The sequence below is a fragment of the Colletes latitarsis genome, chromosome 9 (assembly GCF_051014445.1).
Source record: "Colletes latitarsis isolate SP2378_abdomen chromosome 9, iyColLati1, whole genome shotgun sequence".
Taxonomy (NCBI): Eukaryota; Metazoa; Arthropoda; class Insecta; order Hymenoptera; family Colletidae; genus Colletes; species Colletes latitarsis.
The window spans coordinates 28,615,135-28,641,821 of record NC_135142.1 but is presented as its reverse complement, the minus strand read 5'-3'; the positions used below and the strand labels follow the sequence as shown (position 1 = coordinate 28,641,821).

At 45.1% G+C, this 26,687-nt stretch overlaps 1 protein-coding gene across 1 annotated transcript in view; it reads right to left on the bottom strand.

Moving 5' to 3' along the window:
• Positions 1-11,918: 11,918 nt before the first annotated feature.
• LOC143345488 (uncharacterized) overlaps positions 11,919-26,687 on the bottom strand; it is a 32,796-nt gene continuing 18,027 nt past the window's right edge. The window contains exons 2-3 of the mRNA XM_076772656.1: positions 23,235-23,340; positions 11,919-17,512 (exon numbers count right to left, since the gene is read on the bottom strand). Of these exons, the coding sequence (XP_076628771.1) occupies positions 15,129-17,512; positions 23,235-23,340 (2,490 nt within the window). The 3' untranslated portion in view covers positions 11,919-15,128. The remainder of the gene's footprint in view (positions 17,513-23,234; positions 23,341-26,687) is intronic.

Below are 26,687 nucleotides of genomic sequence, written 5' to 3'. Positions count from 1 at the left end.
TTTCGGTAACGTTGCTTCAATTTCCCGTGAAATTCGCCTCGAGACTCGAGCCACGACGATACCTCCACTCGATTTCCTCGCTTCACAACGACTCCGAGCCTCGAAGATGCCTTTCGCGGCCCAGAAGAATGCCTCCGAAGATACTTCCGTGGATACTGCGCCCCATGCTTCCTGGTGGAGTTGCATTAGACAGCAAAAACGACGCAACGGAAAAAAGGAAACACGCGTGAATCTTCCTTGCGTCGTCCAGAGTCCCGCGGGACTTGTGGATGTGGTCCTTGGTGCTTAGGATAACGATGGAAGTGGTTGGAATGGATTCTCTTCGCGATCCTCGGGTCCAGGAAAAGGAGAAGTATTTTATACTAATTACTTTTGCTATCAGTGAATAAATATAACATTGTTGCGACGGGGAGGGGTGTTTCAACACACAACTCATGAACACAAACTTTATTAATACAGAGATCTTATGGAATAACCGTCTGCTACGAAGTCTCTCGCGATTCTCCTCTTCTAAATCGTTGCTGGTTCCTCTAGCAACCGGAAGGCTCCTCGCTTCAGCTCGTTCGAAGAGGCAGCTTCACATCGTCGGGGAACAGCCTTCGTATGTTGAATTGTTTCTTAGTGTCAATTTTTTCTTGTTCGACGCTGACTTTTGGCCACTGTACTTATTGGATTTTCTCGTCTAAAAGGAGAAAGTTTTCTTTATGTGAGAAAAACCATTGACGCGCATGTTGCGTTTAGCGTCTCGAAATACAAGTCAAGAGGGTGCAGCTGTGTCCCTAGCTTGGCTTCTTCAGCCAAAGTATAGGACCTATTCATTCTGTATGTTCCTTTCAAAGCGTTAAGACCAGAGATGCCGGATTCAGCACCCGGAAAGTCGACAAAGGCTAACTGACACATACCCTCTTTCTCGATTCACCGACGCAGCCCAAACTAAGTTCGGACCGTCTCGTGGGAGTCGAGAGAGAAAGGCTCACACTTCCCTTCTCGCTCTTCAACAACTAATATCCGACCTCTCGTCAACAGGTCTCCACTGGCCTCTGCTGACCGCTGCTGACCATTCTTGTTACTTCTGACAACGTATAACGATTACGACTGGTTACTGTTAGCCTCTCCAAGCCTCTGCTGACCACTGCTGACCACCACTTATATTTCTGACAACGTATAACGATTACTACTGACTTCTACTGTTGCTGACCACTTCTGATGCTTCTGACAACATATAACGCTTACTACTTGCTACTATTCACCCCTGGTGATCTCTGCTTGCCACTGCTGGCCTCTGCTGACCACCGCTTATATTTCTGACAACGTATAACGATTGCTACTGGCTACTGCCACCCTCTGCTGACCTCTCCCAGCATCTCCCGACCTAAGCTGGCCTCTGCCAACATCTCCCGACGTCAGCTGACCATCGCTGACCACTGCTGACCGTTGCTGACAACTTGTCACATGATATAATATAATATAATGTGTTTATATGTATTAAAGTCCTGTATAATGTAAATCTATGACAATAAATGATATAATTTCAAAGTATTCAATGTGTTCTCATCATTTTTTACCGTCCTTTTCCTCTCCAAATCATTCTCTTACCTATAAGATGCGTACCACCTTCTTCGCAAGTTCACCAGCATTTTAGAAATGTTCCGGGAACTTTGGAAATCCGAATTTGACCTTGACCTTGGCCCAGTTTCGAAAGTGGGTCAAGGCCATTCGAATCTTAGAAAAATTCCGGGCGCTTTGAGAATCCGGATTTGGCCTTGACCCAATTTCGAAAGTGGGTCAAGGCCATTCGAATCTTAGCAAAATTCCGGGCGCTTTGAGAATCCGGATTTGGCCTTGACCCAATTTCGAAAGTGGGTCAAGGCCATTCGAATCTTAGAAAAATTCTGGGCGCTTCGAAAATCCGGATGGCCTTGACCCAATTTCGAAAGTGGGTCAAGGCCATTCGAAATTTTAGAAATCTTTCGACCGACTTGGAAATCCGGATGGCCTTGACCCAATTTCGAAAGTGGGTCAAGGCCATTCGAAATTTCAGAAATCTTGCGACCGACTTGGAAATCCGGATGGCCTTGACCCAATTTCGAAAGTGGGTCAAGGCCATCGAATCTTAGAAAAATTCCGGGCGCTTTGGGAATCAGGATTTGGCCTTGACCCAGTTTCGAAAGTGGGTCAAGGTCACCGGCATTTCAGAAAACGCTCCGGTCACTTTGGAATTCCAGTTTTAAGTAGAGAAACGGTTTCTTATAACTAAGGGAATAATGGGGAGAGGAAAAGAAAGGTAAAAGTGATGAGAACACATGGAATTCTTTGAAATTATATCATTTATTGTCATAGATTTACATTATACAAAGTTTTAATACATGTACATCATGTTAGAAGTTGTTAACAAAGGTCAGCGTGGTCAGCAGGGGCCAGCAGAGGTCAGCAGAGGGATGCAGAGGCATGCAGAGACTAGCAGGGGCAAGCAGTAGCAAGCTGTAATCGTTGTACGTTGCCAGAAGCATCAGGGGTGGTCAGCAGAGGTCGGCAGAGATCACCAGGGGTGAATAGTAGCAAGTAGTAAGCGTTATATGTTGTCAGAAGCATCAGAGGTGGTCAGCAGTGTTCAGCAGAGGCCAGGAAAGGCATGCACAGGCAAGCAGAAACCTGCAAAGGCAAGCAGAGACTTGTAGGGGCATGCAGTAGTAAGTATTAATCGTTATACATTATCAGAAATACCTGCAGTGGTCAGTAGCGTGCGGCAGAGGCCAGGAAAGTTCAGCAGAGACAAGCACACGCTGACAGAGATCAGCAAAGACCAACAGAGGTTAGCAGAAGTCAGTAGGAATCGTTATAGGTTGTTAGAAATATAAGCGATGGTCAGCAGAGTCCAGCGGAGGCAGGTAGAAGTCAGTAGTAATCGTTATACGTTGTCAGAAATATAAGCGGTGGTCAGCAGTGGTCAGCAGAGGCTTGGAGAGGCTAACAGTAACCAGTCGTAATCGTTATACGTTGTCAGAAGTAACAGGAATGGTCAGCAGCGGTCAGCAGAGGCCGGTGGAGACCTGTTGACGGGAGGTCGGATATTAGTTGTTGAAGAGCGAGAAGGGAAGTGTGAGCCTTTCTCTCTCGACTCCCACGAGACGGTCCGAACTTAGTTTGGTCAGCTTCGGTGAATCAAGAAAGAGGGAATATTTCATTTTGTCTTTGTCGACCCTCCGAGGTCTTTCAAAGACTTTAACTTAAGACGTGCCTTCCTAATGTTTCCAATAAAAGCTCAATTGAAAGTTATTCCTTCTATAATTGTTTTTTTTTTATTCCACCACCTATTTCCAATAGTACCGGAAAATAGAAAGGTCCTCTAATTTGTTAAACATTCGCAACGTGTCAGGGCTGAAAATGTAGGATGATCGGAAACAATTATTGCGTTGTTTTGAATTGCAAATCGAACCAGGCCAGATTCTCTATTCGTTTTCCATCGAGAGATCCCAAGATGGCGACGGGAGAACTGGCGTCGATGGGACGCACGAGCGCGACGGATTCGTTTAATTGCCCTCTAATACCGATCGATTGTATGCAAAACTCGACACCCGGGGTCATCGTACCCGGAATCGAAGCGGCACTTTCATCGTCGTCCGAATCGGCTAACTTTCTTCTCGCATCCGGTATCTACGTGACAAACAAACGGAGAAACGGATGAGCCTTCTCTGTCCGCATTGACATTCCTCGCGTCGACTGCTCTCTGCGTTAGCGTTACCTCCAGACACGCGCAAGGATTTCGGTTCCTTCGAGCAGGATGTAATTTGCATTCCACTTTCACCGTTCCGGAACGGACGTGAAATGCACCGAACAAGGCTGTTTAGAAACGGTCGCGACCCACCGTGGGACCAAACCCAAGGTTTAGCTGGGAATACTCGTCCATCGATAGCTTGGAAATACCATAGAACCATAGAAACAATAATACTAAGCTTTGGTATTGATTTTCCTGTTTTTCTATTCAAAAGGTCACTTTTGCACCCCTCCCAGACGTATGTTTTCTTTTTAAGGTTAAAATACAGCGAAACATCGACGAGTTTAGCAATGGCGGAACGTCTGTACTGAGCGTGGAGGGTCAAAGGGTTAAAAGGCTCGTTGGATCCGTCTTTTCCAGGGGAAATGTGATTGGACCTGGTATCGATGAGACACGGAAAGGATTGGAAAGGGGTCGTCGCGTGCCATCACGTATTCTCGTTCCGTGACCCGTACGCACGTATCGCGGCGACGACGCTTCGGGTCTACGGCGTCCTGCACATTCCGTGTCGAAAACCACGGCAAATTTCTCGAAGCAGTACGCGTTCCCCCGTGCTGCATTAACAATTCTTAAGATGGACGTCGCTCCGGGGTTCGCGCGTTCATCTTTCGTCATCAACTGATACGACTCGCATCGTATTTCACGCTCTACTGACTCCAAAAGGGAGGAATAGAAACGTACAGTTCGAGCCACGATATAGCAAGGTCGTAAACTAAACTCTTTTAGGGTCGTACATCACGTTCTGCTTAAGGGTGCCAATAATAAATTAATGGTAGCCTACATATGATTTTGTATTTCAATTAATAAATGGTATTTTACTTACAAATGGAAAACATGTAACTACTAGTTACTACCTGAAATATTTGGAATGTCTTTCTGTGCCCGTAACTGCACTACCTTTTTTCATTTTCTACCTGCAGATATTATAAGCAGGTAAATTAAGATATTAAAGACTTGAGTAAGACCTTTACCTGTTACGATACCTCGATAAATGGCTTTCTAAAAATGGCGACATTGGATAAAACATTTCTTCGTAAGGACCTATGGTCTAAGGCCCTTAGCTACTCGTATTTCTCTCCACTTGTTTCGGGCCAAATTATTCAGCGAAAAAAAAGATATCAAATCGTTCTGAAAAAAATATTGTTAGCTGTGGGGGTCAATTACAATCATTTTTGGTGAATAGACATACCCCTGAAATCCTACCCATTTTCTAGAAAAAAATTCGAGAAGGTGTGAAATTTTTCGACGAAATTAAAATATTTCAAATCGTTCTGAAAAAAATATTGTTAGATGTGGGGGTCAATTACAATCATTTTTGGTGAATAGACATACCCCTGAAATCCTACCCATTTTCTAGAAAAAAATTCGAGAAGGTGTGCAATTTTTCGACGAAATTAAAATATTTCAAACCGTTCTGAAAAAAATATTGTTAGATCTGGGGGTCAATTACAATCATTTTTGGTGAATAGACATACCTCTGAAATCCTACCCATTTTCTAGAAAAAAATTCGAGAAGGGGTACAATTTTTCGACGAAATTAAAATATTTCAAATCGTTCTGAAAAAAATATTGTTAGCTGTGGGGGTCAATTCCAATCATTTTTGGTGAATAGACATACCCCTGAAATCCTACCCATTTTCTAGAAAAAAATTCGAGGTGTGAAATTTTTCGACGAAATTAAAATATTTCAAACCGTTCTGAAAAAAATATTGTTAGATGTGGGGGTCAATTACAATCATTTTTGGTGAATAGACATACCCCTGAAATCCTACCCATTTTCTAGAAAAAAATTCGAGAAAGTGTGCAATTTTTCGACGAAATTAAAATATTTCAAATCGTTCTGAAAAAAATATTGTTAGCTGTGGGGGTCAATTCCTATCATTTTTGGTGAATAGACATACCCCTGAAATCCTACCCATTTTCTAGAAAAAAATTCGAGGTGTGAAATTTTTCGACGAAATTAAAATATTTCAAACCGTTCTGAAAAAAATATTGTTAGATGTGGGGGACAATTACAATCATTTTTGGTGAATAGACATACCCCTGAAATCCTACCCATTTTCTAGAAAAAAATTCGAGAAAGTATGCAATTTTTCGACGAAATTAAAATATTTCAAATCGTGCTGAAAAAAATATTGTTAGCTGTGGGGGTCAATTACAATCATTTTTGGTGAATAGACATAACCCCGAAATCTTACTCATTTGCGAGAAAAAAATTCATTACTGGCGGAACTTTAAACGTTAATAACTTTTTAACGAAGCCTCCATCAACAAATTAGTATTCTTGATTTCCGTCTTATTTTGGCCCCTAGAATCTCCCATTGAAAAACCAAATGCATACCAGAATCCTGTTGAGTGCTGTTATTCTCTTAAAAATGAACCAAGATGCCATATCTGTGGTGACGTGGGAGAAGTTGTTTTTTAGATTTAGGAATTTCGTTTTATGTGTTGTTCGGTCTATTTGATTATTTGGCAGGTCCGCTAAGTTCAAGTTGATGGGTAGTGTCTTGTTAGTCCAAGACCAACGATTATCGTAGACAAAATGAATGTGAAATTACGAGGGAATAACACAGTGGTTCGAATGGAGGGAATTATTTTAATGGTAAACGGTGGATAGAGCGTTGGAAATCGTTGGTGTGCGACCGCGATTGGCGGCGATTCCTGGGGATCGGAACTCTCGACGCGGGCACGCGCGCAATAGAGTCGAAGAGAAAAGAATCGGACGGTATTCGCGCGACAGGAAGCGTTTGGCATGCCGGACGAGGAACGGCAGCGATGTCTGCCGCGACACGGCGCATCCATCGGTACGAGGAATCGACGAGTCGTCAGTGTGTTTCTGGAACTCACGTACCATTCGGACGACTACTCCGCGAGCGCTTACCGGTCTAAACAACTCGCTGGCCGAGACAGGCCCCCGGCTACTTCCGCGATGGCGGACATCCACACCGTCCGCCTCGAATTAGGAACGCCGAGCGACATCCGGATTTATTTATTTGTACCCCGTGTCACACTTGCAGGCCTCGACCCTGGAATCCTGAAAGGTACACTCCGGAAGAAGGAGACCCGGGAGAAAAGTTGGGAGAGTTCTGGGGGTCGAGAAGATGGCGTTCGATCGTTCGAAAGTGCCAAAGTATCGTCCCTTGGGATTCCATTTGCAACTGTTGGAAATCCTATAAAAACAATACGAAAACTGAAACGACTAATATAAAATAAACGTTGTGCCTGTGGGAGTATAAAAAATTCACCCGAAGATTCTGGAATTTTCCATTATATCCAGATACGTATGATCGCGTGATCGCTAGTGAATGCAGTCGTTATGCGAATGTCGCTCTGCAAATATCCAATAATATCCAATAGCAACTATGTTTATGTTACATAGAATCAGGGTTCGCAGTATTATCAATTATTTCGATGCAAGTTTTACTTTTGATACTTGTAAGCGTTCGAGCCTCTTTGGGATGCACCAACTGCAAAGGAGAAGTGTTTTATTAGGAAGATGGCGTTCGAGGATTGACTGTAGTTCGACAACGTTATCAGAAAAGATATCGAGGAAAGATTTCAGAAACGAAACATCGGAAGACGCGGAAGAAATAAATGGCGGGCACCGTGAATCAGGAAGGGGGCACGTGTGTGCCATAAAAGTTGGCAGACAGCGCTCGATCAACGGTGTTATGGTACCAGCAATACCTGGGAAACGAGGTTTCAGGTTTATTTTCGAGATTTGACATTTTTTATGAACCATGAAAAAATTGGTACTGTGTTTCTTTTAGTGGGCAACAAGTCGAAGAAGAGGATATGTATCCTTCTCGAATAGTTAACGTGGAACCGCAAGTGGAAGGAGAACGACCAGAGGTTGTCCTAAAGGACTTAGGCTAGTGGATGATTGTCCAGGCAATCGACTTACGATAATTGCATACGTAGCAAACGAAACGAAGAGAACATTGCTACCGCGAGGGAAAGAATTATGCATTGAGTAGTTGTTGCAATTTAATGTCGAAATTAGGGGCATCTCTAGCGGGAAGAAAAGAACCCAAGGAAGGCTCAGCGCCTCCACTTCCGTTTCCCGCGCGGTTTTCGTGATCTCCTTCGCGTAAGAATAAGGCCAAGCTAGATGCCAGGTGCGTGGGTTCCAGGTACCCAGAACAGAAACCGAACGGAACCGAAGCGAGGCCAAGGGGGGTACGAGGACACCGATATTGGGTTAGTTTTTGCAACTGGTTTCTAGTTTCCACAGTGGTGCAATGAGGCCTGCGTTTCCCGTAGACGATCACCACGTTCCAGATTAAACTCGCACCGTGACGCGGCGAGGACGAGGACGAGGACGTAGGATGAAGAAAAAGAAGTCGTTTCCCAGTCGTCGAGGATGGCTCTGCCGTTACGGGAAATTTCATTTACATCCCGAGTAACCATAATCCCCGCGAATTCAAGGGGATCCTCCTCCAAAAACTCCCGCATTCGCGAAATTTTCCAAAATTAAATCATTTATAACCATTTATTTATATAGTATCTAGAATTTCAGCACGATTCGATAGAACCTCTATTCGTTGTACAGCATCGTTTAGTAGAAGGGATGTTCACTGAGCAGCAAGTTCTCGTTGGATTAGTTTCGTATACCATTCCAGGAATTTTCAGATTTTCTGCAACGATCCAAGTTCTACCTACACATTTTTAAAAAACTTAGGAAGACCTCTTCGATTCTTTCGTTTTCGAGGTTCTACTAAAAATTTACGTAAATGTCTCTGGCAGATCTCGATTGGATTACTGTACCAATTTTCAGTCTCAATTTTCTGTGACAATAAATGTACCATTGTGCTCTAGGAACGCGTCTTTAACTCCTGAAACTCGAAGTGATCGAAGAAGAAAACGTTTGTTGGAAGTTTTTAAGTAAAAGAGCTTTTTAATTCGTTTTCCCGTTCGACAAGCTCGTTCCCAGACGTTTCACTCGAGCATCGACGATCGAGGATGGACGAGAACACCTTTGCGATCGTCTTTGCCGTACAGGCTTCGAAGCGTGTCGTGTCCGTGTAAATCGACGACGAATCTTCTGCGTCCAAATTGCGACGAGATCGATGATGTCGTGTAATGCGTTATTTCTAGACGCCATTATCCGCGAAAATACAGGCAAAAACCGATCAAGGGGTGCGTAGGATAGATTGAACTACAACAGGATGCAACCGGCGCATTCGATCCGCCGCAAATGGCCAGACAACTTTTTCCACGATTCCCCTAGAAATAAATATAACGCTCTCTCGATTTAGCTTCGTTCGATCGTTTCTCACGAATCGCTTGACGTGTGCTGCTTGAAAATTTCCTCCGTGATCGGTACACGGGGGAAAACGAATCCTCGTGGTCGATCCGGGGACCGAAAACACGAATCTCGAATGATCGAGGAATTAAATTCTCAAAAATGAAATACGTAAAGGGGAAACTGAGCTCTGAGAGAAACACTCGATTACTTGTTTGCAACATTAGCATAATTACACAATCTAGTAGCAGGATCGATATAAGAAAGGTTAGTTCTCGAAGTCTTTTAATTAATTCCCGTTTCTCGCAATCTCGAGAATTTTAGAAAACATTGGGCGCACCGTACACGCACCCATGTAACTTAAGATGCTGGTCGAGGATGACTTTCGATCATCGACCCAGAGAAATAAATACCCATAAATATTCATAAACCAGCGTTAACGCGAAACGAAAGAATTCCTACGTTTCTGGAATACTTGCGTCCGAAAATAAAACCCGTTTAAACCGATACACTGTGTTAAAAAAAAAAAAATACAATTTGTGTTTTGTGTTTTGAGAGTCCTGGTTCTATTTTGAAGGTACTAACGGCGCATCGTTGCGCCCATTAGCGAGGTTTTCCTCGAATAAAGGGAATTAATCTGCGAATAAAAAATAAATGGATTAACGGCGGCCGAAGATAGGAGACGAGGAGGCAAAAAAACGTTGGCAAAAAAACTGTTGGCCATAATGACTTTTTGGCGAAAGAAAAAGAGACTACGACCGGCCGTGAGACGGAGGAGAATACCTTGTTGGAAGAGAGAAACGAGAGAGCGGTGTGTTACCTTTTCCATGCACCATCCTCCCCCTTCTTGGTTCGAGGCTGCTCGTTTCACCGTAACATTGTTTCGCTGGAGATATATTTGTAGCCACACCTTACAGAATCGTTCCGCCGAGGCTATCGAAACAACCGACAACGCACCGAACATTGCAATTTTCGAAACGCTTCAAAGTCGTCGTTTATTGGAATCGTTCGAACGAAACCGAGTCGAGACTTTACGTTCGTTTGTAAACCAGCTTTTGTAAAAATGACTGAAATTTGGGGACAAGTACGAATAGAAATAGCGCTTACGCGAAGTTCTTTCGTCGTTTTTCGTGCCCCTGATCCCAAAAGTGGGTTAGGATGCACCCTGTAAGCGCGAACCGGTATCCACTTTCTATCCAGTAACATTGTTGTTGCGAGGCCATTTTTTTCTCTGATTGAGCAATTCTTCAGGCTGTCGCGAAACACCCTTTTTCGAACCTCGATCGCTTAATCTCGAGTGAAATCTACGCTCCGGTGTTTCGCGAGACTCCATTCGAATCATCGTTTCGATCAGTTTCTTGAGGGCGTTACAACCCCTTGGGAGGGCAAAGGAAAATCTTCAAGGAAGCGTTTCTCCATCTGGAGGCGTCGATTTTCTCACGATTAAAAAAGAATGGTAAATTCGAATTGTCTTCTGTAATTTTAAAGCAGTATCTCGCGTATTTTGGGGACAGAAATGTTCGTTTATTATTTCAGAGAGGGTATCGGGTCAGAAGAAGTTTGGAAAGCGGTTTAGATCGATGGGTAACGGAAACGGTAAAGTGGAAATCGGCTCGCTGGGGCAAAGTCCCGGGATTACGAGGAGCAAATCGTTAATCATGAAATTAAATTGAATCGGGCCGTGGCGCGGTGGGAACGGAGCTAAGCGAAACCAAATCATTAAGAGGGAAACGACGAAAAAGAGGGGAGATGTCTTGGGAAGAGAGATACCGGTGCAGTCGGCCGGCTTCTACGTGCCGGTAACTTTATTTCGTCGACTTTTTTCTCGGCACGCACGTCGCGGGGCCCGGACCCCTGTCCTCCACGGGAGATTTATGCTACCGACATTGAAACTAAATTACGCCATAAATTAACCTTAAATTCGTGCTTTCGGTGCACCCCGATCTTCTCCTTCTGCCCATCTCCGCTCCCTCTGGACTCTCCCTCCGCCCTTCAACCTCGCCAATCGCTTTTCGCGTCCCTTTTCGACCGGCGTACATACTTTCCTCCTTTTTATTTACTCTCTTTATTCTTCCTCCACTCTAGTCGAAACCCATTAGCCGACCGCTATACTCCGATTTTCGTGACTCCAGTCGCCATTCAAATCTCCCGCCTTTGCTACTTCCACTTTGCAAAATGGCGTCCTATTCGGTCTACTTGAAAAGCACGTTTCTCTAGTAAATGAATATCAATTAACACGCTGACCGTGTTAGGAATCGGTACAATATTCGTAATGTCGCTGTTCGGATAAAATTTTTGGAATCGAACGGTCGTTGATTTACATTTTGACTAACGTTCGAAGCCTAATTCGATCGATAAGAGGCGAACGACGCGAGAAACCCGGACTTCGATCGAGGCGATTGCAGACGGACGAGCCGAAATTTTTCGAAACGATCCCGTCGCGAAGATAAACGCGTCTCTTTGTCGGAAACGAGCGACACGATACAAAGTTGTACCTTTTCATTTGTCGTGTTGATTATAGAGGAAGGTACGAGCGGTCCACGGTCGGCGAAGCTGCGGTGAATCGACGGTGATTCGAAGTCGAGGGCGAAAATTAAGGATCATTAGGGCCGATAAATCGAGACGAAGTACCGTTTCGGCAGTTTTGACCTCGCGGATGCTTCCCGAGGGGCTATTCCCGTGATAAATTATCCGGCTGGGCATGCAATCGATCGCCATTTCTATCTTACCATCGACGTTTATCAATATTTCGTTATACACATTCACTTGACATATAATTCCAAATAATTGGGACGATTACGAATAATTAAACTCCATGGACTTCAGAGCGAACCGAATAAAAACTGAAACGCGATTTTGCGTCCAGCTTCGCCCCTAAGACCGACGAGGAATTTAATTGCTCTCGTTGCATAATTTGGCTCGTAGAGGGTTGAAAGTGTTACGATGGACAACTGGCGAACTTTCTCGGTCCAAGGGATCGAGGTTCGATGGCTGTGCAACACGTTGATTGTCGGTAATGCGATAATTTATTGATAAACGGAAAAATCAACAGAACGTGTGTCCGTCAGGTACAATTATCATATGTAACATAGTACACACCTATAGTACGTACGAAGTCAATGCTCGCAATCTGTCACGTGTACACGCCTTGCAATTCCACCCTAAGTTTTACGCTCGCGACTGATTCATTTTCTTTTCTTTTCTTTTTTTAATCGTGCAACGAATACATATGCCTCGCGTAGATACAGTCAGAGACGGGCAAAATTCTCATCCAAACGATAAACAAACTGTTATTTGTTGGACGAAAATGAAAATTTCAACCATCGAACGACGCGTTGCGAAACGAACGAATAAAAGTCAAGTTCGATCGATAGAACCGTCGTGAATAAATTAATGTACGTTGGTTTTAATGGTTGCTTGTTGTTCGAACGTTGCCCAACTCTGGATACATAATAATAGACGATTGGTGTTGTAGCGCGGACACGATTGACAGCTACCAATTTCTACGGACAAAGGGAACGGTACAAAGTTGACGTTAGTATAATACGCGATATGTGTGGTAACTGGTGAATGTAAGACTAGTGTTAATAATATGATGTAAGGTCGCATCGAGCATTTCGTTCGTCTAAGAGTAAGTAACGGTGCCGCGTGACGGCAACACGGATTTTCCAATCGAACGACCTATGATAATTTCGCTATGGTGGACGCAGAAATCCGTCGGTTAGGGCAAGAGTACCGATAGTCGACCATATACAGATAGATCGACAGTGAAATTCCACTTTTCAATTGTTTATGATGAATTAAACTCTATAAGGGGTTAACTACCCTAAACGTTCTTTTAACCCTGAAGTATAGTGGGATAATGCATCTGTGTTACCGATTTATTAGCAATTTCCATACAGTATGTTTGTACGCTGATTGAAAAATTGACTGCAAAGTAGAAAATCGTTTGTAGTTAAAAATACCTAACCGTATCTTTATCAAGTTTTAAATGGCCAACTACCGGTACACTTGCCTCACCGATCTATGATCGATCGCGTGAAAGATGATTGCCGATAACACGAGCACCTCGTCGCGTCGATCGCGTCTTCGTAGAATCGAGAGAGCATACATTATGTAATATCGTAGGAGTTTCCTCGCGTCGTGGAGCAGCATAACGATACAATAAATACGTTGATCGCAATAGTTATTAGCTACTACAATAAATACAATCCTAAGTAGAAGCTCGTCGCTGACGTTCAGCTTCGATAAATATCCACATGGCCGTCGGCAGAATCGTCGTCGTTCGACTGTGCAGCCACATCGTAAGCCAGAATTCGTTCGTAACTGCCTTCAGTAATAATTTCGATGATAATAGAAGAAAATATTTAATAAATAGTCCTCTGGATTATTCATTATCATTATCTGGAAAATATTTAATAAGCTTCTTCTGAGCAATTAAGTGTCCCCCATCCCTCTAAAAAAATTCATAAACGTTTGCAATTCAAGTTCTTGGAGCTTGAAGATCGAGTTTACGGTGAAAAAGACGTCGGATAAAGAGTCGATATGTACGACGACGATCGCGCGCGCAGCAATTTCCATCGAAAATCGCGTTACCGCGCGAATCGTTGCGAAAGAGGAAGGAATAATGCGTTTGCTGCGCGATCTGCCTTGAATTCGTTGAGCAAATCCGCTAGTCCGTCACAACACGCGACGTATACATATCGTATACGCGTACGTGTGCGTATTTTGTGTATCTGTATGCGTGTGTTATGCGTGTAGTGTACATGTATACTGGCACATTAGAAATTGGCGCGCTTTTCTCATCGATGATGAGACCGAGGCAGGCCTGATTGATCGCGAACCTGCCACGTTGAGCCTCTACGAAGGTGACTGCGAAATTATGCGATAAAATAATAAATAACGTGGAGAAGGTAAAAATTAATAACAGATATTTAAGGTAATCGCATCAGCAGTCGACGGCGCCTCAGTAGCGGACAGTTTACGAAAAAAGAAAATTTAACGGTTACGATTATTATCGGTATTACGCCTAACAGCGTAGCTTGACGACAATTCCTGCCATCGACTATCAATTCCTACCTCTACTAACGAAATCTACACGATAAGAAGAAAATGGCATCTTATTTTTCTAACGCGTGTTGATGCTTATTATTTAGATAACTCCTGTTAACGTTCAACATTTTACTTTTACAGTTAAAAGGTCTGTTTCAATATCGTCTAATTTCTCAGCATTTTAAGTGTTTACTATCGATCAACCACAGCAACTTTCCTTTCTTTAACGTGTCAACTACTGAAATAGTTTTTAGAGTCGAGGGAGGAGTAGATAAACCACAACGCGTATCAATTTCATCAAAATTCCAACGCGATTAGGGGTGCAAATAGTACCAAACGACACCATCAGAGGGATCGACGTCAGAACGATCGTCCATGAAATTTGTCGATCATCCTGAATCGAAATTCTAGCCATTAGCCTTTGCAATTTTCGTTTATTATTCGATTCTGCAAGGAAAACTACACGACACTGGACAATACTAATCCTAATCACGCTGCTGGGTATCCAATTGGAACCGTCAAACTGCATCAAACGTGATTCCAAATAGTCGAGTTTAAGCTAAACGATCCCGAATAATCCTAAAGAAATTCTACTGTCGTTGGTGTTCCCCCAATTGGGTACCCAACACGCGAGCCTACAAACCATCAAACTGCATCAAACATCGACGAGTTCGAGTAATTTCCAATATATCTTGAACAGAATGATCCTGAAAAGTCCTAATAAAGTTCGACTACTAAAACACGTTGGCGATTACGACAAAATCCCTGAACCACGAGTGCAAAAGAATGATTTGACGCGGTTTGATCGAGTTTCTCCAGGGGAAAAGTGTCGAAGGCGTTCGACTGCTGGCGCTTTTACCTTACGAAACGTATTTCGATCACTCCCGAGCAGAGACTGTGAAACGCGTTATCCGGTCGTTTCGATCCCACGGGATTCTCGCGCGAGTGTTCAGATTCGCGCAGTTCGATCGATCGATTTCCCGTACGTTCCGGAATCGATGCTCACTGGTCGATTCACTTTCGCGGTAAAATGTTTTCAAACGCGATTAACGGGTCCTAGTTGCCATTGATCTCGATCGTAGTCACGGAGTTCGCCTGGTGGTCCTCCTCTGTCGCGGATGAGGAAGGCGACACGGTGAAGCTGCCCAAACCGCTCTCCACGAGGCTCATCAGACTGTTCTGACTAGCTTGCACGAGCTTCTCAGCCCGTGCTTTCTCCTCGGCCTTCTTCTTCTCCGCGATCGCGTTGCCAACGTTCTCGTTCTTCGTGTTCTCCTTGATGAACTGCTCGAACTTCGAGAGCTGCCTCTCGGTGACGTTCTCGTTCTTCTGGGTCGGCATACCGTGCTTGGTCACGGTAGGTTTGTACGTCTTGACCTTCGAGTGGCCCTGAATGATGAAGTACATCGGACCGCGAATAGGTTTCGCTGGTTGTTTGTAATGCGAGAAAATTGGATCCGTGGTCAGGCTGGGCACGGTTGTCACCTGGGGGGTGGTCGTCGACTCCTCGACGGGCGAACGATTCAGTTTCTCGGGATCCTGACCGTCGACGATAACGGGTGGGTTATCGGTGGGGGCGGTGGAGAGGAACGGCGTGGGCGTGGTGATCAACGTCGTGGTGTCTGGCGCGCGAGATCGATGATGATCGAAGGGTTGCTCGTCCATCGTCTGCGTGGTCAAAGACGACGAGGCTGGCGGATTAGTGAAGCCCGCGGAGAAATCTTGCATCTGAGGGGGTCGGTGAGACTGATCCATCGCGATAGGGGCTCCCATGTGATTCATCATCGGCTTGGAGGGTGGCGCGTGTATGTGAGCCATCGGCGGGAACATCGACATCGGGCCAGGCAACCGGAAGCCCATGTTCGGACGCATACTACCCAGGAAGTGCATCATCGCGTGATTCGGCCTGGGCTGGGTGTGCATCATGGATTGAAGGGGAGCTTGGGGAACGCCGAACGTGTGGAGGGGGCCAACAGGGTAACGGGAGAGCGGCGGCATGGCCGTAGGCTGTGAGACAACGTGTTGATGAGGAGCCGCCATTCTGTTGGGCAAAACGACGGAGGATTGGGGGTCTTGGAATATCGGGGAACCGGTCACCGAGTTTCTGGCGGGTTGGGGCTGAGATTTCGGCGTTTTCTCGCTCGACGTCTCCGTCGCCATCGTCAGGTTCTCCGAAACGCTCTGCTCCGACGAGTTCGAGCTCTGAGAAGCGAGGTTCGGCTTCTTCTCCGGGTAATTCGTGGGCATCACCACGGCCACTGGACCCTTCTTGGTCGTTTGCGCCTCGACGTCCAGGCTAGCCGGGGAATTAGCCACGACGATGTGCATTTTCTCGGACTCTTCGTCCTTCGCGTTCTCCGACGAGTTCGCGGACGACTGTACGATCGGTTTCTCCGTCGAAACCGCCCCCTTCTGACCCACGACCACCTCCTCGTTCTCGTTGCTGTCCCCGTCCACGATTATGTTGGCGTTCTGCTCGACCACGACCTCGTGGTTCGACGAGGCCGCGACATGGTGGTCGATCTCGTACTGGTCCCTGGAGTAGTCCGGGGTCCGCCAGACGGACTGGTTCGCGTTCGACGTGGTGGGCGTCGAGGTGGGACCGTTGCTGCCTGGCCAACCGCCGGACAGAGTCTGAGTCGACTGATAAATCAAATTCGACTTCTCGAAGGAGACGGACGGGGTCGTGGCCGCCTCGTATCTCGACTTCGTAGGCTGCACGGAAGACGGAGCGTACACGCTCTTTATTGTCTCCACCTGGGACACTATCGCGCCTTTGCTCGCCGGTTTGAACGAGTTCGAGGACTGGGACTTCGTTGGAGACTGAGGCGGAGGCGGATGTTGATTGTAATTCTTAGACGGTACAGCGTAGAATTGATTGTCCTGGAGCACCGGTCCTTCCTCCGTTTGCGTGCTGAACTGTTGCGTAGGCTCCGCGAAACTGACGATCTTGTCTTTCTGGACCAACGGCGGCGGCAACATCATCGTGTAGGGCTTCGTCTTCTGATTGTAGTACGGACTGGGGTAGTAGCTGGCTGGCACCGACTGTATCCTGTTCTGATTCCTGTAGTCGATCGGTCCGTTCCGGAAGTTCGACGTGCGCACCACTTTCGGCGGTTCCGCGCCCGTGCTTCCGGTGAAGTCGTTCCTGTAGGACACGTCCTGGTTCGATCGCGTGAATTTTGGTCCGTCGACGAACTTCAGGAACTGTTCCGGTATCTTCGGGCTGGTTTTTTTCGCGGTGACGCCCAGAACGAGGATGTCCCGTTTCGCGGACGGCTCCGTGGTGTGGGAGTCCAGCCAGTATTGAACGCGATCGAGAACCGGAGGAACGTAGTCGAAGGTCGGATTGTTCTTCAACGGATCCCCACGGCCCAGGGGCGTCCACTCGTCGTAGTCCATTCGGGGCGAAAACACGCGCGGTTTGCTGTCGCCTTGGCCTGAAAATAGAAACGTTGATACTTGAATTTCTTGTGCGAATAAAAATGGAAAATTCATAATTTTTCAATCCGAGACTTTGTTTCTGAGATACAGGATATGAAATCACGCTAGAAAAGAATCAAATGCGATTGTATTTATTTTAAATACTCTTATTTTCGCGCTTCGTAATGATCTATGAGAATGCCAGTCGTATTACGAAACGTTCGACGACGCTAAATGATCGATGGGGCCGTTTTCGCTGGCTGGGAAAATATTGATATCGATTATGGGATGATTTCTCTGGAACGTAACGCACTTTGCCGCGTTTCGTACGCAGTTGTACCCAACGTGCCAGCATTAATGATACTCGTTCGCCTCGGTACAGATGGTAGAAATAGAAACGCCGACTGACTCGATAATGCAGGAGAAAACGCGAGCTCTCGAGAGCCATTATCGGTAAGCTTCCTCGCGGGATATGGAATGTAAGTGCATCCATATTCGTGCACTTGTGTCCCGGAGTTCATTCGTTGCGTCTGCACATCCTTTTCGACTTGCATGCGCCAGGAACATCTTCCCCCAAAGAAGTCTTTCTGCGTTTAGAATAGGGAGGAACATCGCCGTAATAGCTTCGAGAAAATCAATTTCTTCTCGCAGCTTTCGAAAGATCGGAGCTTGGGAAATATTCTAATATTTCACGAAGCTGTACAATATTCAGCTTAATTAACAATCGTTACCGTTTGATTATAAATATAGAGCTTCTTCGCTAGGATAGTTTTGATTCTCATTGCTTCATCAATGATTCTAGAGTATTGTCACAGACGAGATGGGGTCTCGAAACTCCATTACCATTTTCGTGTCACTTGCAACATTACCAACAGATTTAGAAATTTATTTAAACGTTCTATTACCACGTTTGCTTAATTTGGCTAGTTTCTATCTGGTTCGTGGGTAAGATTCGAGGTTAGAGCGTTCGCGAAGGATATCAGGGACAGGATTTAAATGAAAATTTCGCCCGTACGACAGGGGTAGTACCGAAGATTTCGGTGTCCCGTGAGATCGTAGAAAATTGTCGTCCTGAGAGGAAAAGTCGCGCGCCCCGGCCAGGACGGCTGTCGGTTTCTCTATTTTTCCTGCTTCCAGTTTCTCGTTACGAGCATGGACGTACGGATAAATGTTTCATCGGCATGCCGGAGTGGGCCGGGGTTCACCTCACCCGGTGTCTCTGAATGTCCCACGGGAACGAAACGGCCTGCAGGCGCCAGTACTCGAGTCGTGTCGCATAAATACACGTGTCATGCGACGCGACACAGCCCCGCTGATGCTCCTGCACATCCAAAGCCACGGAAACGTACGCGATGTACGAACACTGTTACTCTACCGGTACGCTTTCGACCCCCATCTCTCTCATTCTCGTTATGTTTCTCGTACCATTCGCGCATACGTAATGCAAGGCGATCGTGGCAGCATCTCCGACTGCGGACCAATTTCCATTCCGCGGCCCGTGGATCACAAAATATTCTAGAAACCATTCGCGAGGTAGGCTCCCGGGACGTCCAATTAATTTCAGAAAAGTTATTTCGAGTCAGGGTACTCGAACGAGCGTCACTTTGAAAATCGTATAATGAAAGAGTTACGAGTAAAACTGCAAACGTGCAAAATGCAACTTGCTTTTCTCGCGACAATTGGAAGGTCGACAAGAAAAATCGCGATATAGAGGGATATTAGATACGTTAAGACGTCGATTTCTCTCTTTTCGAATATATTAAAAAGGTTACATCTGCTGCTTATAAAACCTTGGGTCGCGTGAATACATGTATCAAGAGACGCGACACATCCGCGATACATCCAAAGCCATGAAAACGTACACAGTGTACACGTTTACTCCGCCAGTAGGCTTTCCCTCCCCCTCTCCCTCTCTTTCTCCGGCTATGTTTCTCGTCCCATTTGCGCATAATGCACGGCTAGATGTACGATCTCGGAAGTTTTGCAGGTTACACGATGCATATATTTCACGAAGATGTATATTTCACGCAACGCCAAGATGACGGCCGGGTAATTGCTTCTGCGAGCTTTAAGCGAGACGGGACTTTTTTCCACCAAACGCCTCGTTTGCACGATTAGACTGTCGATTCCGTGTCTTTGATCCTCTGACTCCTCAGTTTAATTGGAGGCTCGAATAAAATTCTTATGTGAACGAAAGATAGAAAATATTTTCATCGAATATACAAGAGACTGCGTTAAGGGAACAAGTGTACTATTTTGGAATTTATTTAAACAACAATTTGCCCTTTTAATATCGACTAAACGTTTCGAGACAGTGGTATCATCGTAGAATCTTCGTTAAAAGCTGTTTCCATGGTTCTTTGGGTCGCCAGGCAAGGGGTCGCGTTCCCCCCACTTTGGAGAACACAGATACGACAGCTGGGCGCGCGTATTTTCGTTGTTGCCGGTCCATTTTCGAATAATGACGGATAAGGCGCGCATAAAAGCGCGAGAAAGTAACGCGACGCTTTTGAAGCGTGTACATCACTCGCGTCACCGATCTTTGCTTTCAATATGCTTCTCCATGCCTCGCTTCGTCTATTATTCCACGCTTCCACGGTCTTCTGGAACGCGTCTCCACGGTTTTTACCGAATATTAAAAATGTTTGTCGAAAGAAGTCGCGACGCAAGTTCGTCGAGTAAACAACAAAACAAGAGAGAGAAACAGAGGACCGTGAAAGAAAGCGACTGCAATCTTTTACGGTTTCGCCAGCAGTCTCGTAATAGACGCGCTCGTCGGACGTTTCGGGTCGCGTACCTCGTAAAAATCCTGCGTCCCCGGCAATTCCTCGAAAGATTCCGGACTATTGTCTCGCGAACTGAAGGGAGCAAAGTGGATTCGAGAAGCTGGTGACATCGACGCTAGTCTCGCCGGCGTTGTCGCGTACGAGAACCGGTGAAAAAGTAATCGAGAAAACGGGGAGCAAGTGTTCAGCACCGGTAATTAAGATGGCGTCAATGTACCCTTTAACGCCCGTGATTCAAGACTCGTAACAATAAATCGGGGACGCGGAAGAAATTCGTTCCCCTCGTCTCGGCGACGGCATGAACTGCAAACCTCTTAACCTTAATGAATCTTTGCTCAGTCGTCGACGAATGGAGCAGTTCCCTCGAAAACAGCTCCATCCGGGCTCTATGTACTTTTCCTTGCTTTCGTATGCACGCGATACCTGCGAGCAATCGTCAGCTTCGCAATTATCGGCCTGCGAATTGCGAGGAACGCGCCATCGGAGATTATTTTTACGTAAAACCCTTAATATTCCTGCGATTCACGGACTTGTCGACGCTCGAAATACGGCATTGTTGATTCTGATCGTATTAATTGCGAAGAAAGAAAATGACAAAAGGTTACTTTGTAACCGCCATTAACTTGCAAGATTAATACCCATTTCGCTATGTGAAAGGAACTCAAATACATTCGGCGTAAAACGTAGTTAGTTTCGAGTGCAAATATGTTCCTAAAGACGCTCATAAGCGTCTAAACGTAAATTACGAGAATCAACAACCACACCTTCCAGGTAAAGAAGTTCGGTTAGTAGAGTCGTTTGATCCATTCTCAATGTAACATTCAGAATTTTAACCTTAATTTGTTATATAAACCGTCGTCCATGAAAGAGGAATTTGTAAACGGTCGATGTTAAATATAAGTATTCCCCATTGCGTTCCTCGAATTATAAGCGAGGCAGTTCCGACGTGTTTAGTTTTAGATAATTATTGCTTCCAGTTGGACGACATTCCTCGAGAACGTAAACCTATTAAACAAGTTCCAACGAACGAAACGAGTCGGTAATATCCATCAGCGGTCGATGGGAATTTAATCGTGTAAAAAGAATTAATCCGACGATTGATACGCGATACTCGGACACGGATAACGCGCGAACGTTAACCGTCGCGAGCACAAACGCGAAATAAAAGCGTTTTTCTACGCTGCACATGTATCCACACGCGTGAGTATTCTTTTAGCACCGAGCTGAGTGACCTACTGACCCGGCACACACGCTCAAGCACACGCACGTACGCGCGTGAGTACACAAAATTTCTCGACGATAGGGATACACTTTTACTAAATATTACGTGGCAGCCTAAAAACTTCGCTGGTAAAATTACTCGACAACGCTTTGGAACGAGCGAGCCAGTTCACGGAACGCTGGGAAGAATTGATTCGGGTTTTTCTGCCCTCGGGAACGCGAGATCGCGGAAAATATTAAATATATTTCAGCTGAGGGGCAAAACTACGTTAAAAGTATCTATTCGTGTTTTCTTTTTTAATTTTTTGCAACCGTAAAGGGAACTGGAGAACCTGGAAAACTGATAGATTGGTCGCTTCGAGCGGCCATTTTGCAAAATTTATAAACTCCAAACTACGCTCTCGACGAATCTTTGATATTAGAATCTAATATATGAAAATGTTCTACAAAATATAGATTTCAAACTTCTTTAAACCATTTTAAATTCTCGATTACCCAACCCGTAAAGAGAAACAGGACCATTAACAGCGTTTTATAAATTTATTTTACGCAGAAGCTTGGAAAAGAAACAGTTGCGTGCTGAGTAAAGTATCGAGAACTCAAAGAGCTCTGGAACAAAATGGCACAGCTTTTGTCGAAACGCCGGAAGACGCGGAACTTGGCTTGGAGATCCCTGGATCGTGCCAGTGGAGAACTTTTTCCGCAGCTTCCTGCAGTATGACGATCGAAGTATCCGCAAAGCTTGTCGCAAAGCCAGCCGCCGATGAGAACGTGGATGTGCGAACTCGGATATTTCATTGGCCACGTAATCTAACGCTCGACAAATCCACTACACCTTTTGGCATTCGCCTCGAAGCGATCCACTCAGGAGATCGGCTATTGAATTTGTTCCAAAACCTCTTGGTTCGAGCGCCGAGAAGATTCCACGAACCGAACAACAACAGACTTCGATCGACATACATCATTCGGCCAAGAAAAATGGACGCTAAAGCCGAATACTTCTGTGTTAAACGTGGAAACCTCGTACGCGATCACACGCGTGAAAACTGTTTCTGGAAACCGTCCAAACATCGTGCAACGGGCATTCTAATCGCTAGAGTATCTGCAAACCAATTTCTAATCGAGTTTCTGGTGTGCAAGAGTTTGGAAACAATGTTTGATTTGTACAGAAATGAGCTTGTTTGCAAGTACGAGCGTGTTTGATCGAACCAATCCTCGGGGGATTTCTTAAAATAATATTCTGACTGTATTCAAAGTATCGAAGAGAAGGTTGTTTGTTCGCAATTGAGCCCACTGAAGTGACTGGAATATAAATATCAGTGAACTATAATTGTTTGTATCTGGAAAACGAAGCCTCGGAATGTAAAATGGTGACTTTAACAACACCACCATTGCACGAGGATTTCAACGTACTGGTCGAAACGATTTTTAAAAATATTCGTGACTATCTGAGAATTTCGCGCCCTTGCAAGATGGTGAAATAAGTGGTCGCTGATGCTAACCACGGTGCTCGAGTAAATCTTTTGTGGGCGGTCACGCGAGTTAGCCAGCATTGTTTCAGGTAGCTAACAAAGCTTGCAACCCAGGCTGTGGAATCAAGGGTTAACGAGGACGGTCTTTTAATTACGGTCTGCAAATTACACAACGTCGCGTTCTTTACTGTCTCGCAGAGCGTTTAAAAATTACTATCGTTAACAATGTTGCCAACGGAGGACCGACGCTACGAACTTACCAGTTTTGTTCTCGAAGGTGGACGAAACGCTTTGACAAGACGAACAGCAGACGAGTCCCGCCAACAGTAGCCACCTACACAATTCCGTCGATCTTCTCCGTGTCATCTGAAACAGCAAATATTGATCTGTATTCTTCAAACCACTCGGCCCCGAGACGAAATTAACTTTCTATTGACGGATGTCAAGAGTCTGTCAGACGCACGGATTCATTACGATTCACTCGAATCTGTCCAGAATCCAGTTGGAAATTCGTTCTCTCGCTGGAACCGGGATAAATATGAAACGGGACAATTTTTTTATTCCCAGAACGGCTGGTCAAATTATCAGATTCACGATCAGCTTTAAGATATTTTATATTATTAAAATAGCTAAATGAAAAATGAAATATTTCAATAATAAATAAAAGAAACAAGCTTGGATACTTCTTAACGGATAAAGCTTGAGGCAGTTGGTCGATTAATATTTTTGTCTAGCAATTTGACCATCCAGTGCAAATAAACGAGCTTGTACGATAAAAGGAAGTTCGTCGAGGCACTTTAACGAGCTCGAAGGGACGTTCCCGATGTTTTACGAAGCGACTCGCGATGCGTGCAATTCGTGTCTCGTTGTCGGCGACCGGCAAGGTTCCCGAATAATTCCAGACGGGTCGTGACCTATCCGAACCGACCCACGAATCGCGTTCCCACGATCTGGACATCCGCGACCGGGCGCATCCTTTTTCGAGAGCGTCGAGAAATCGCTCGGCGGTTACCTTTCATCGACGATCAACCGAGATACAGGCGATAACGAGGGGACTCGACTGAATGAACCGAACACGAGAAAGTGGGAGGATCGGTCGAGAAAATTGCTACGGGCGGATGTTGACTTAGGCTGAAGCGCAGGATCTACGAGCTCGCGATCTATTTCACCTTTACGCGCCAGAATTAACACATTTCTAACGAGAGTGGAAAATACTGGGTATTGTTTTTTCTTTATACCTTTCGTGGCTTACGAACATTCTATATTTTTTATAAGCACAGTAACTCTACGCTTCTTCGTGTAAAAGGAGATTGTTCCTCGAAATCAATTTTTGTTTGAAACTTGTTAATTTTATGGAAGATTCCTTGAAGCTTGCATGAAATGGAATTTCTATTCCGTTCGTATATTCTAAAGTATACGGTAGCGCAATCATCGAGAAACTATCCTATCAATGTTTCAATGTATTAATTAACGAACATCAAAGGGTAATAGCTGGTAGACGAAGGCTAAAGTCCACGTTTACTGCGACTTAATATCAAACTCCTCGGAACTTGTCTCCCAAGTTGACGCTATTAATACAGATTTCCGCGAGGCTTCTCACGCTAACAGTCACTCCTTCTGGAAATCAAGCTTCATTATCTAGCGATCGGTGGCAGCTTCCACATCTGGATCTAAAGTTTCCGGGACGACAGGTCACGAATAATTAAATTGAATCATATTTTAAACAATCGATTATAGTTTTAATTTTATCCTCAGTTTGCTGGATCGTTCAAGATTTTCTTTATAATTCTAACGATGCTCAGAATCGGTAATGTTTCTTTAAACAAATAATTAAGTAGGTACAGGGACGCGTCTTATTTAAATTCGCAGACCGTTCGAAGCAAATTCGATCAACTACCAAACCGTGAAATTGTCTTATCGATTACAATACCGAAGAGGATCGGTCTGTCGAGCGATCTCGGTCTCGCTAACCGTGAAAACTGTCCGTTATGCTGATGTACGACCAGGCGCGAAACGAGCGTTCACCTATGTGATGGAAATTGATCCCACCTACCGATAAGTGGAAGGACTAATTAGCGCTGTCGTACGGCTACCGGTTAGCATAGAAATTATCTGCTTGTACGTTCGCGTGTGTCACCGGGGACTCGTCAGCGGAGATAGCACGATATTAATAGATTCCGATAGCGAGTCTAACATCGTTCATTGTAATTTTACCGACGTTGGTGCCGGAAACGTATCGCCAGAAATTAGAAATTCTTTCTCCCGATCGAGTTATTAATAAATTCCGCGTGCCAGGTGGGCCAGGAAACATTCGAAATTCCCAGACGCGACGCTGTCGTCCGTAGATTCGAATCCAAAACGATCGACAGCAATACTTTCACCCGAGGACACGTGCGAATCGGTTTGCCAAGGGTCACGAATCGGCGTCGCTCGAGCGTGCGAGCCTCTTCTGATTTCTATTTGCCGATAAGAACCTCGTAAACCGTGGATCAAGAATCGCTTAAATCCTCATCGAATATCCTCGAGCGTTCGGCGGAGTATCGGGTGACGAGGAGCTGACAAATTTCTAAATTCTTGGATCTTTTAATTCACCGATCGCGAATGCTCGGCCAGTCAGAATCTTGATACATTGTTAGATATTGGAAAGAATTCAGGTTACATATTGGGACCAACGAAAACTTTAGACAGTCTAAATAAAAATGGCGAGCGAGAAATAATTTGAGAAGAAACGAAACGCTAGAAGACGAGATGTAAGATCGATTTTTGGATGGTCCGTGGAGGGGATCGAACGAGGGGATGGTGGATCGCAGGGGCCTTGGAAAGCCTGCTTGTAAGCGGTTTTCATCGCGTGTATTTGCACGTAAGATCGCGGCGTATCGAGAGGCAGACACGTGGTAACGGTAGACGATGCTTCGGGCGCCGATCTCCTCTCTCTGGAGTAAGATTCCCAAAGAAAGAACGTGGCCGGCATGGACGAGCGAGCAAAGAATGCCGCCTTCTGCGAGGCCGCCTCCAGATTCGGCGAGATACGACCTTGAAGCCTCGACGGACCGCGACAGAGGAACGGCCATCTTGAAATTTTCCGACCGCGCAAAACAAGCGATGAAAACCACGAATTGATCTTCAATTTTCGTGAAAATAAACTGGACAATCCATAATTGATGCTCCATAGAATCGTTCGTGTATACAGGATGTACAAAAAAGTTGGGACCAAACTGTAAATAAAAATCTTTTAAAGATGTTCATGATTTATTATGGCAAAACCTTCGTCAAACTCTTTCGAATGTTGCGTCCGTATCGGAAATAATAGTAAATGCACTTTGAATACATTCCCGATCGAACGCTTCTTGAAACTGCCACGATAAATCATAGATATCTTTGAAAGCTTATACCTTTTCGATAAATCATTTCCGGTCGTAAGTTTATACGAACTTTTTCCGTCTATATGACCTCGGTAACGCGTGGTATAAGTTTAAACCAAGTTATTCGATAGCCTGCAGGTTAAATAAATATTCACGATTACAGTGTTTAAAGTTAGTCTTGCGAATCGTGAAAATCCACCATTTATTAGTAAAATCCTCCGAAGAAGCCACGTGATTTATATGCATCTCGTACAGCGTCACGAACGATCAGGTTTTACGTTATAAAATCGGTTTTATTTCGCGTTTGCGAAGCTTACGCGGAGGAGCCGTGGATCGAACGATCGAATATTG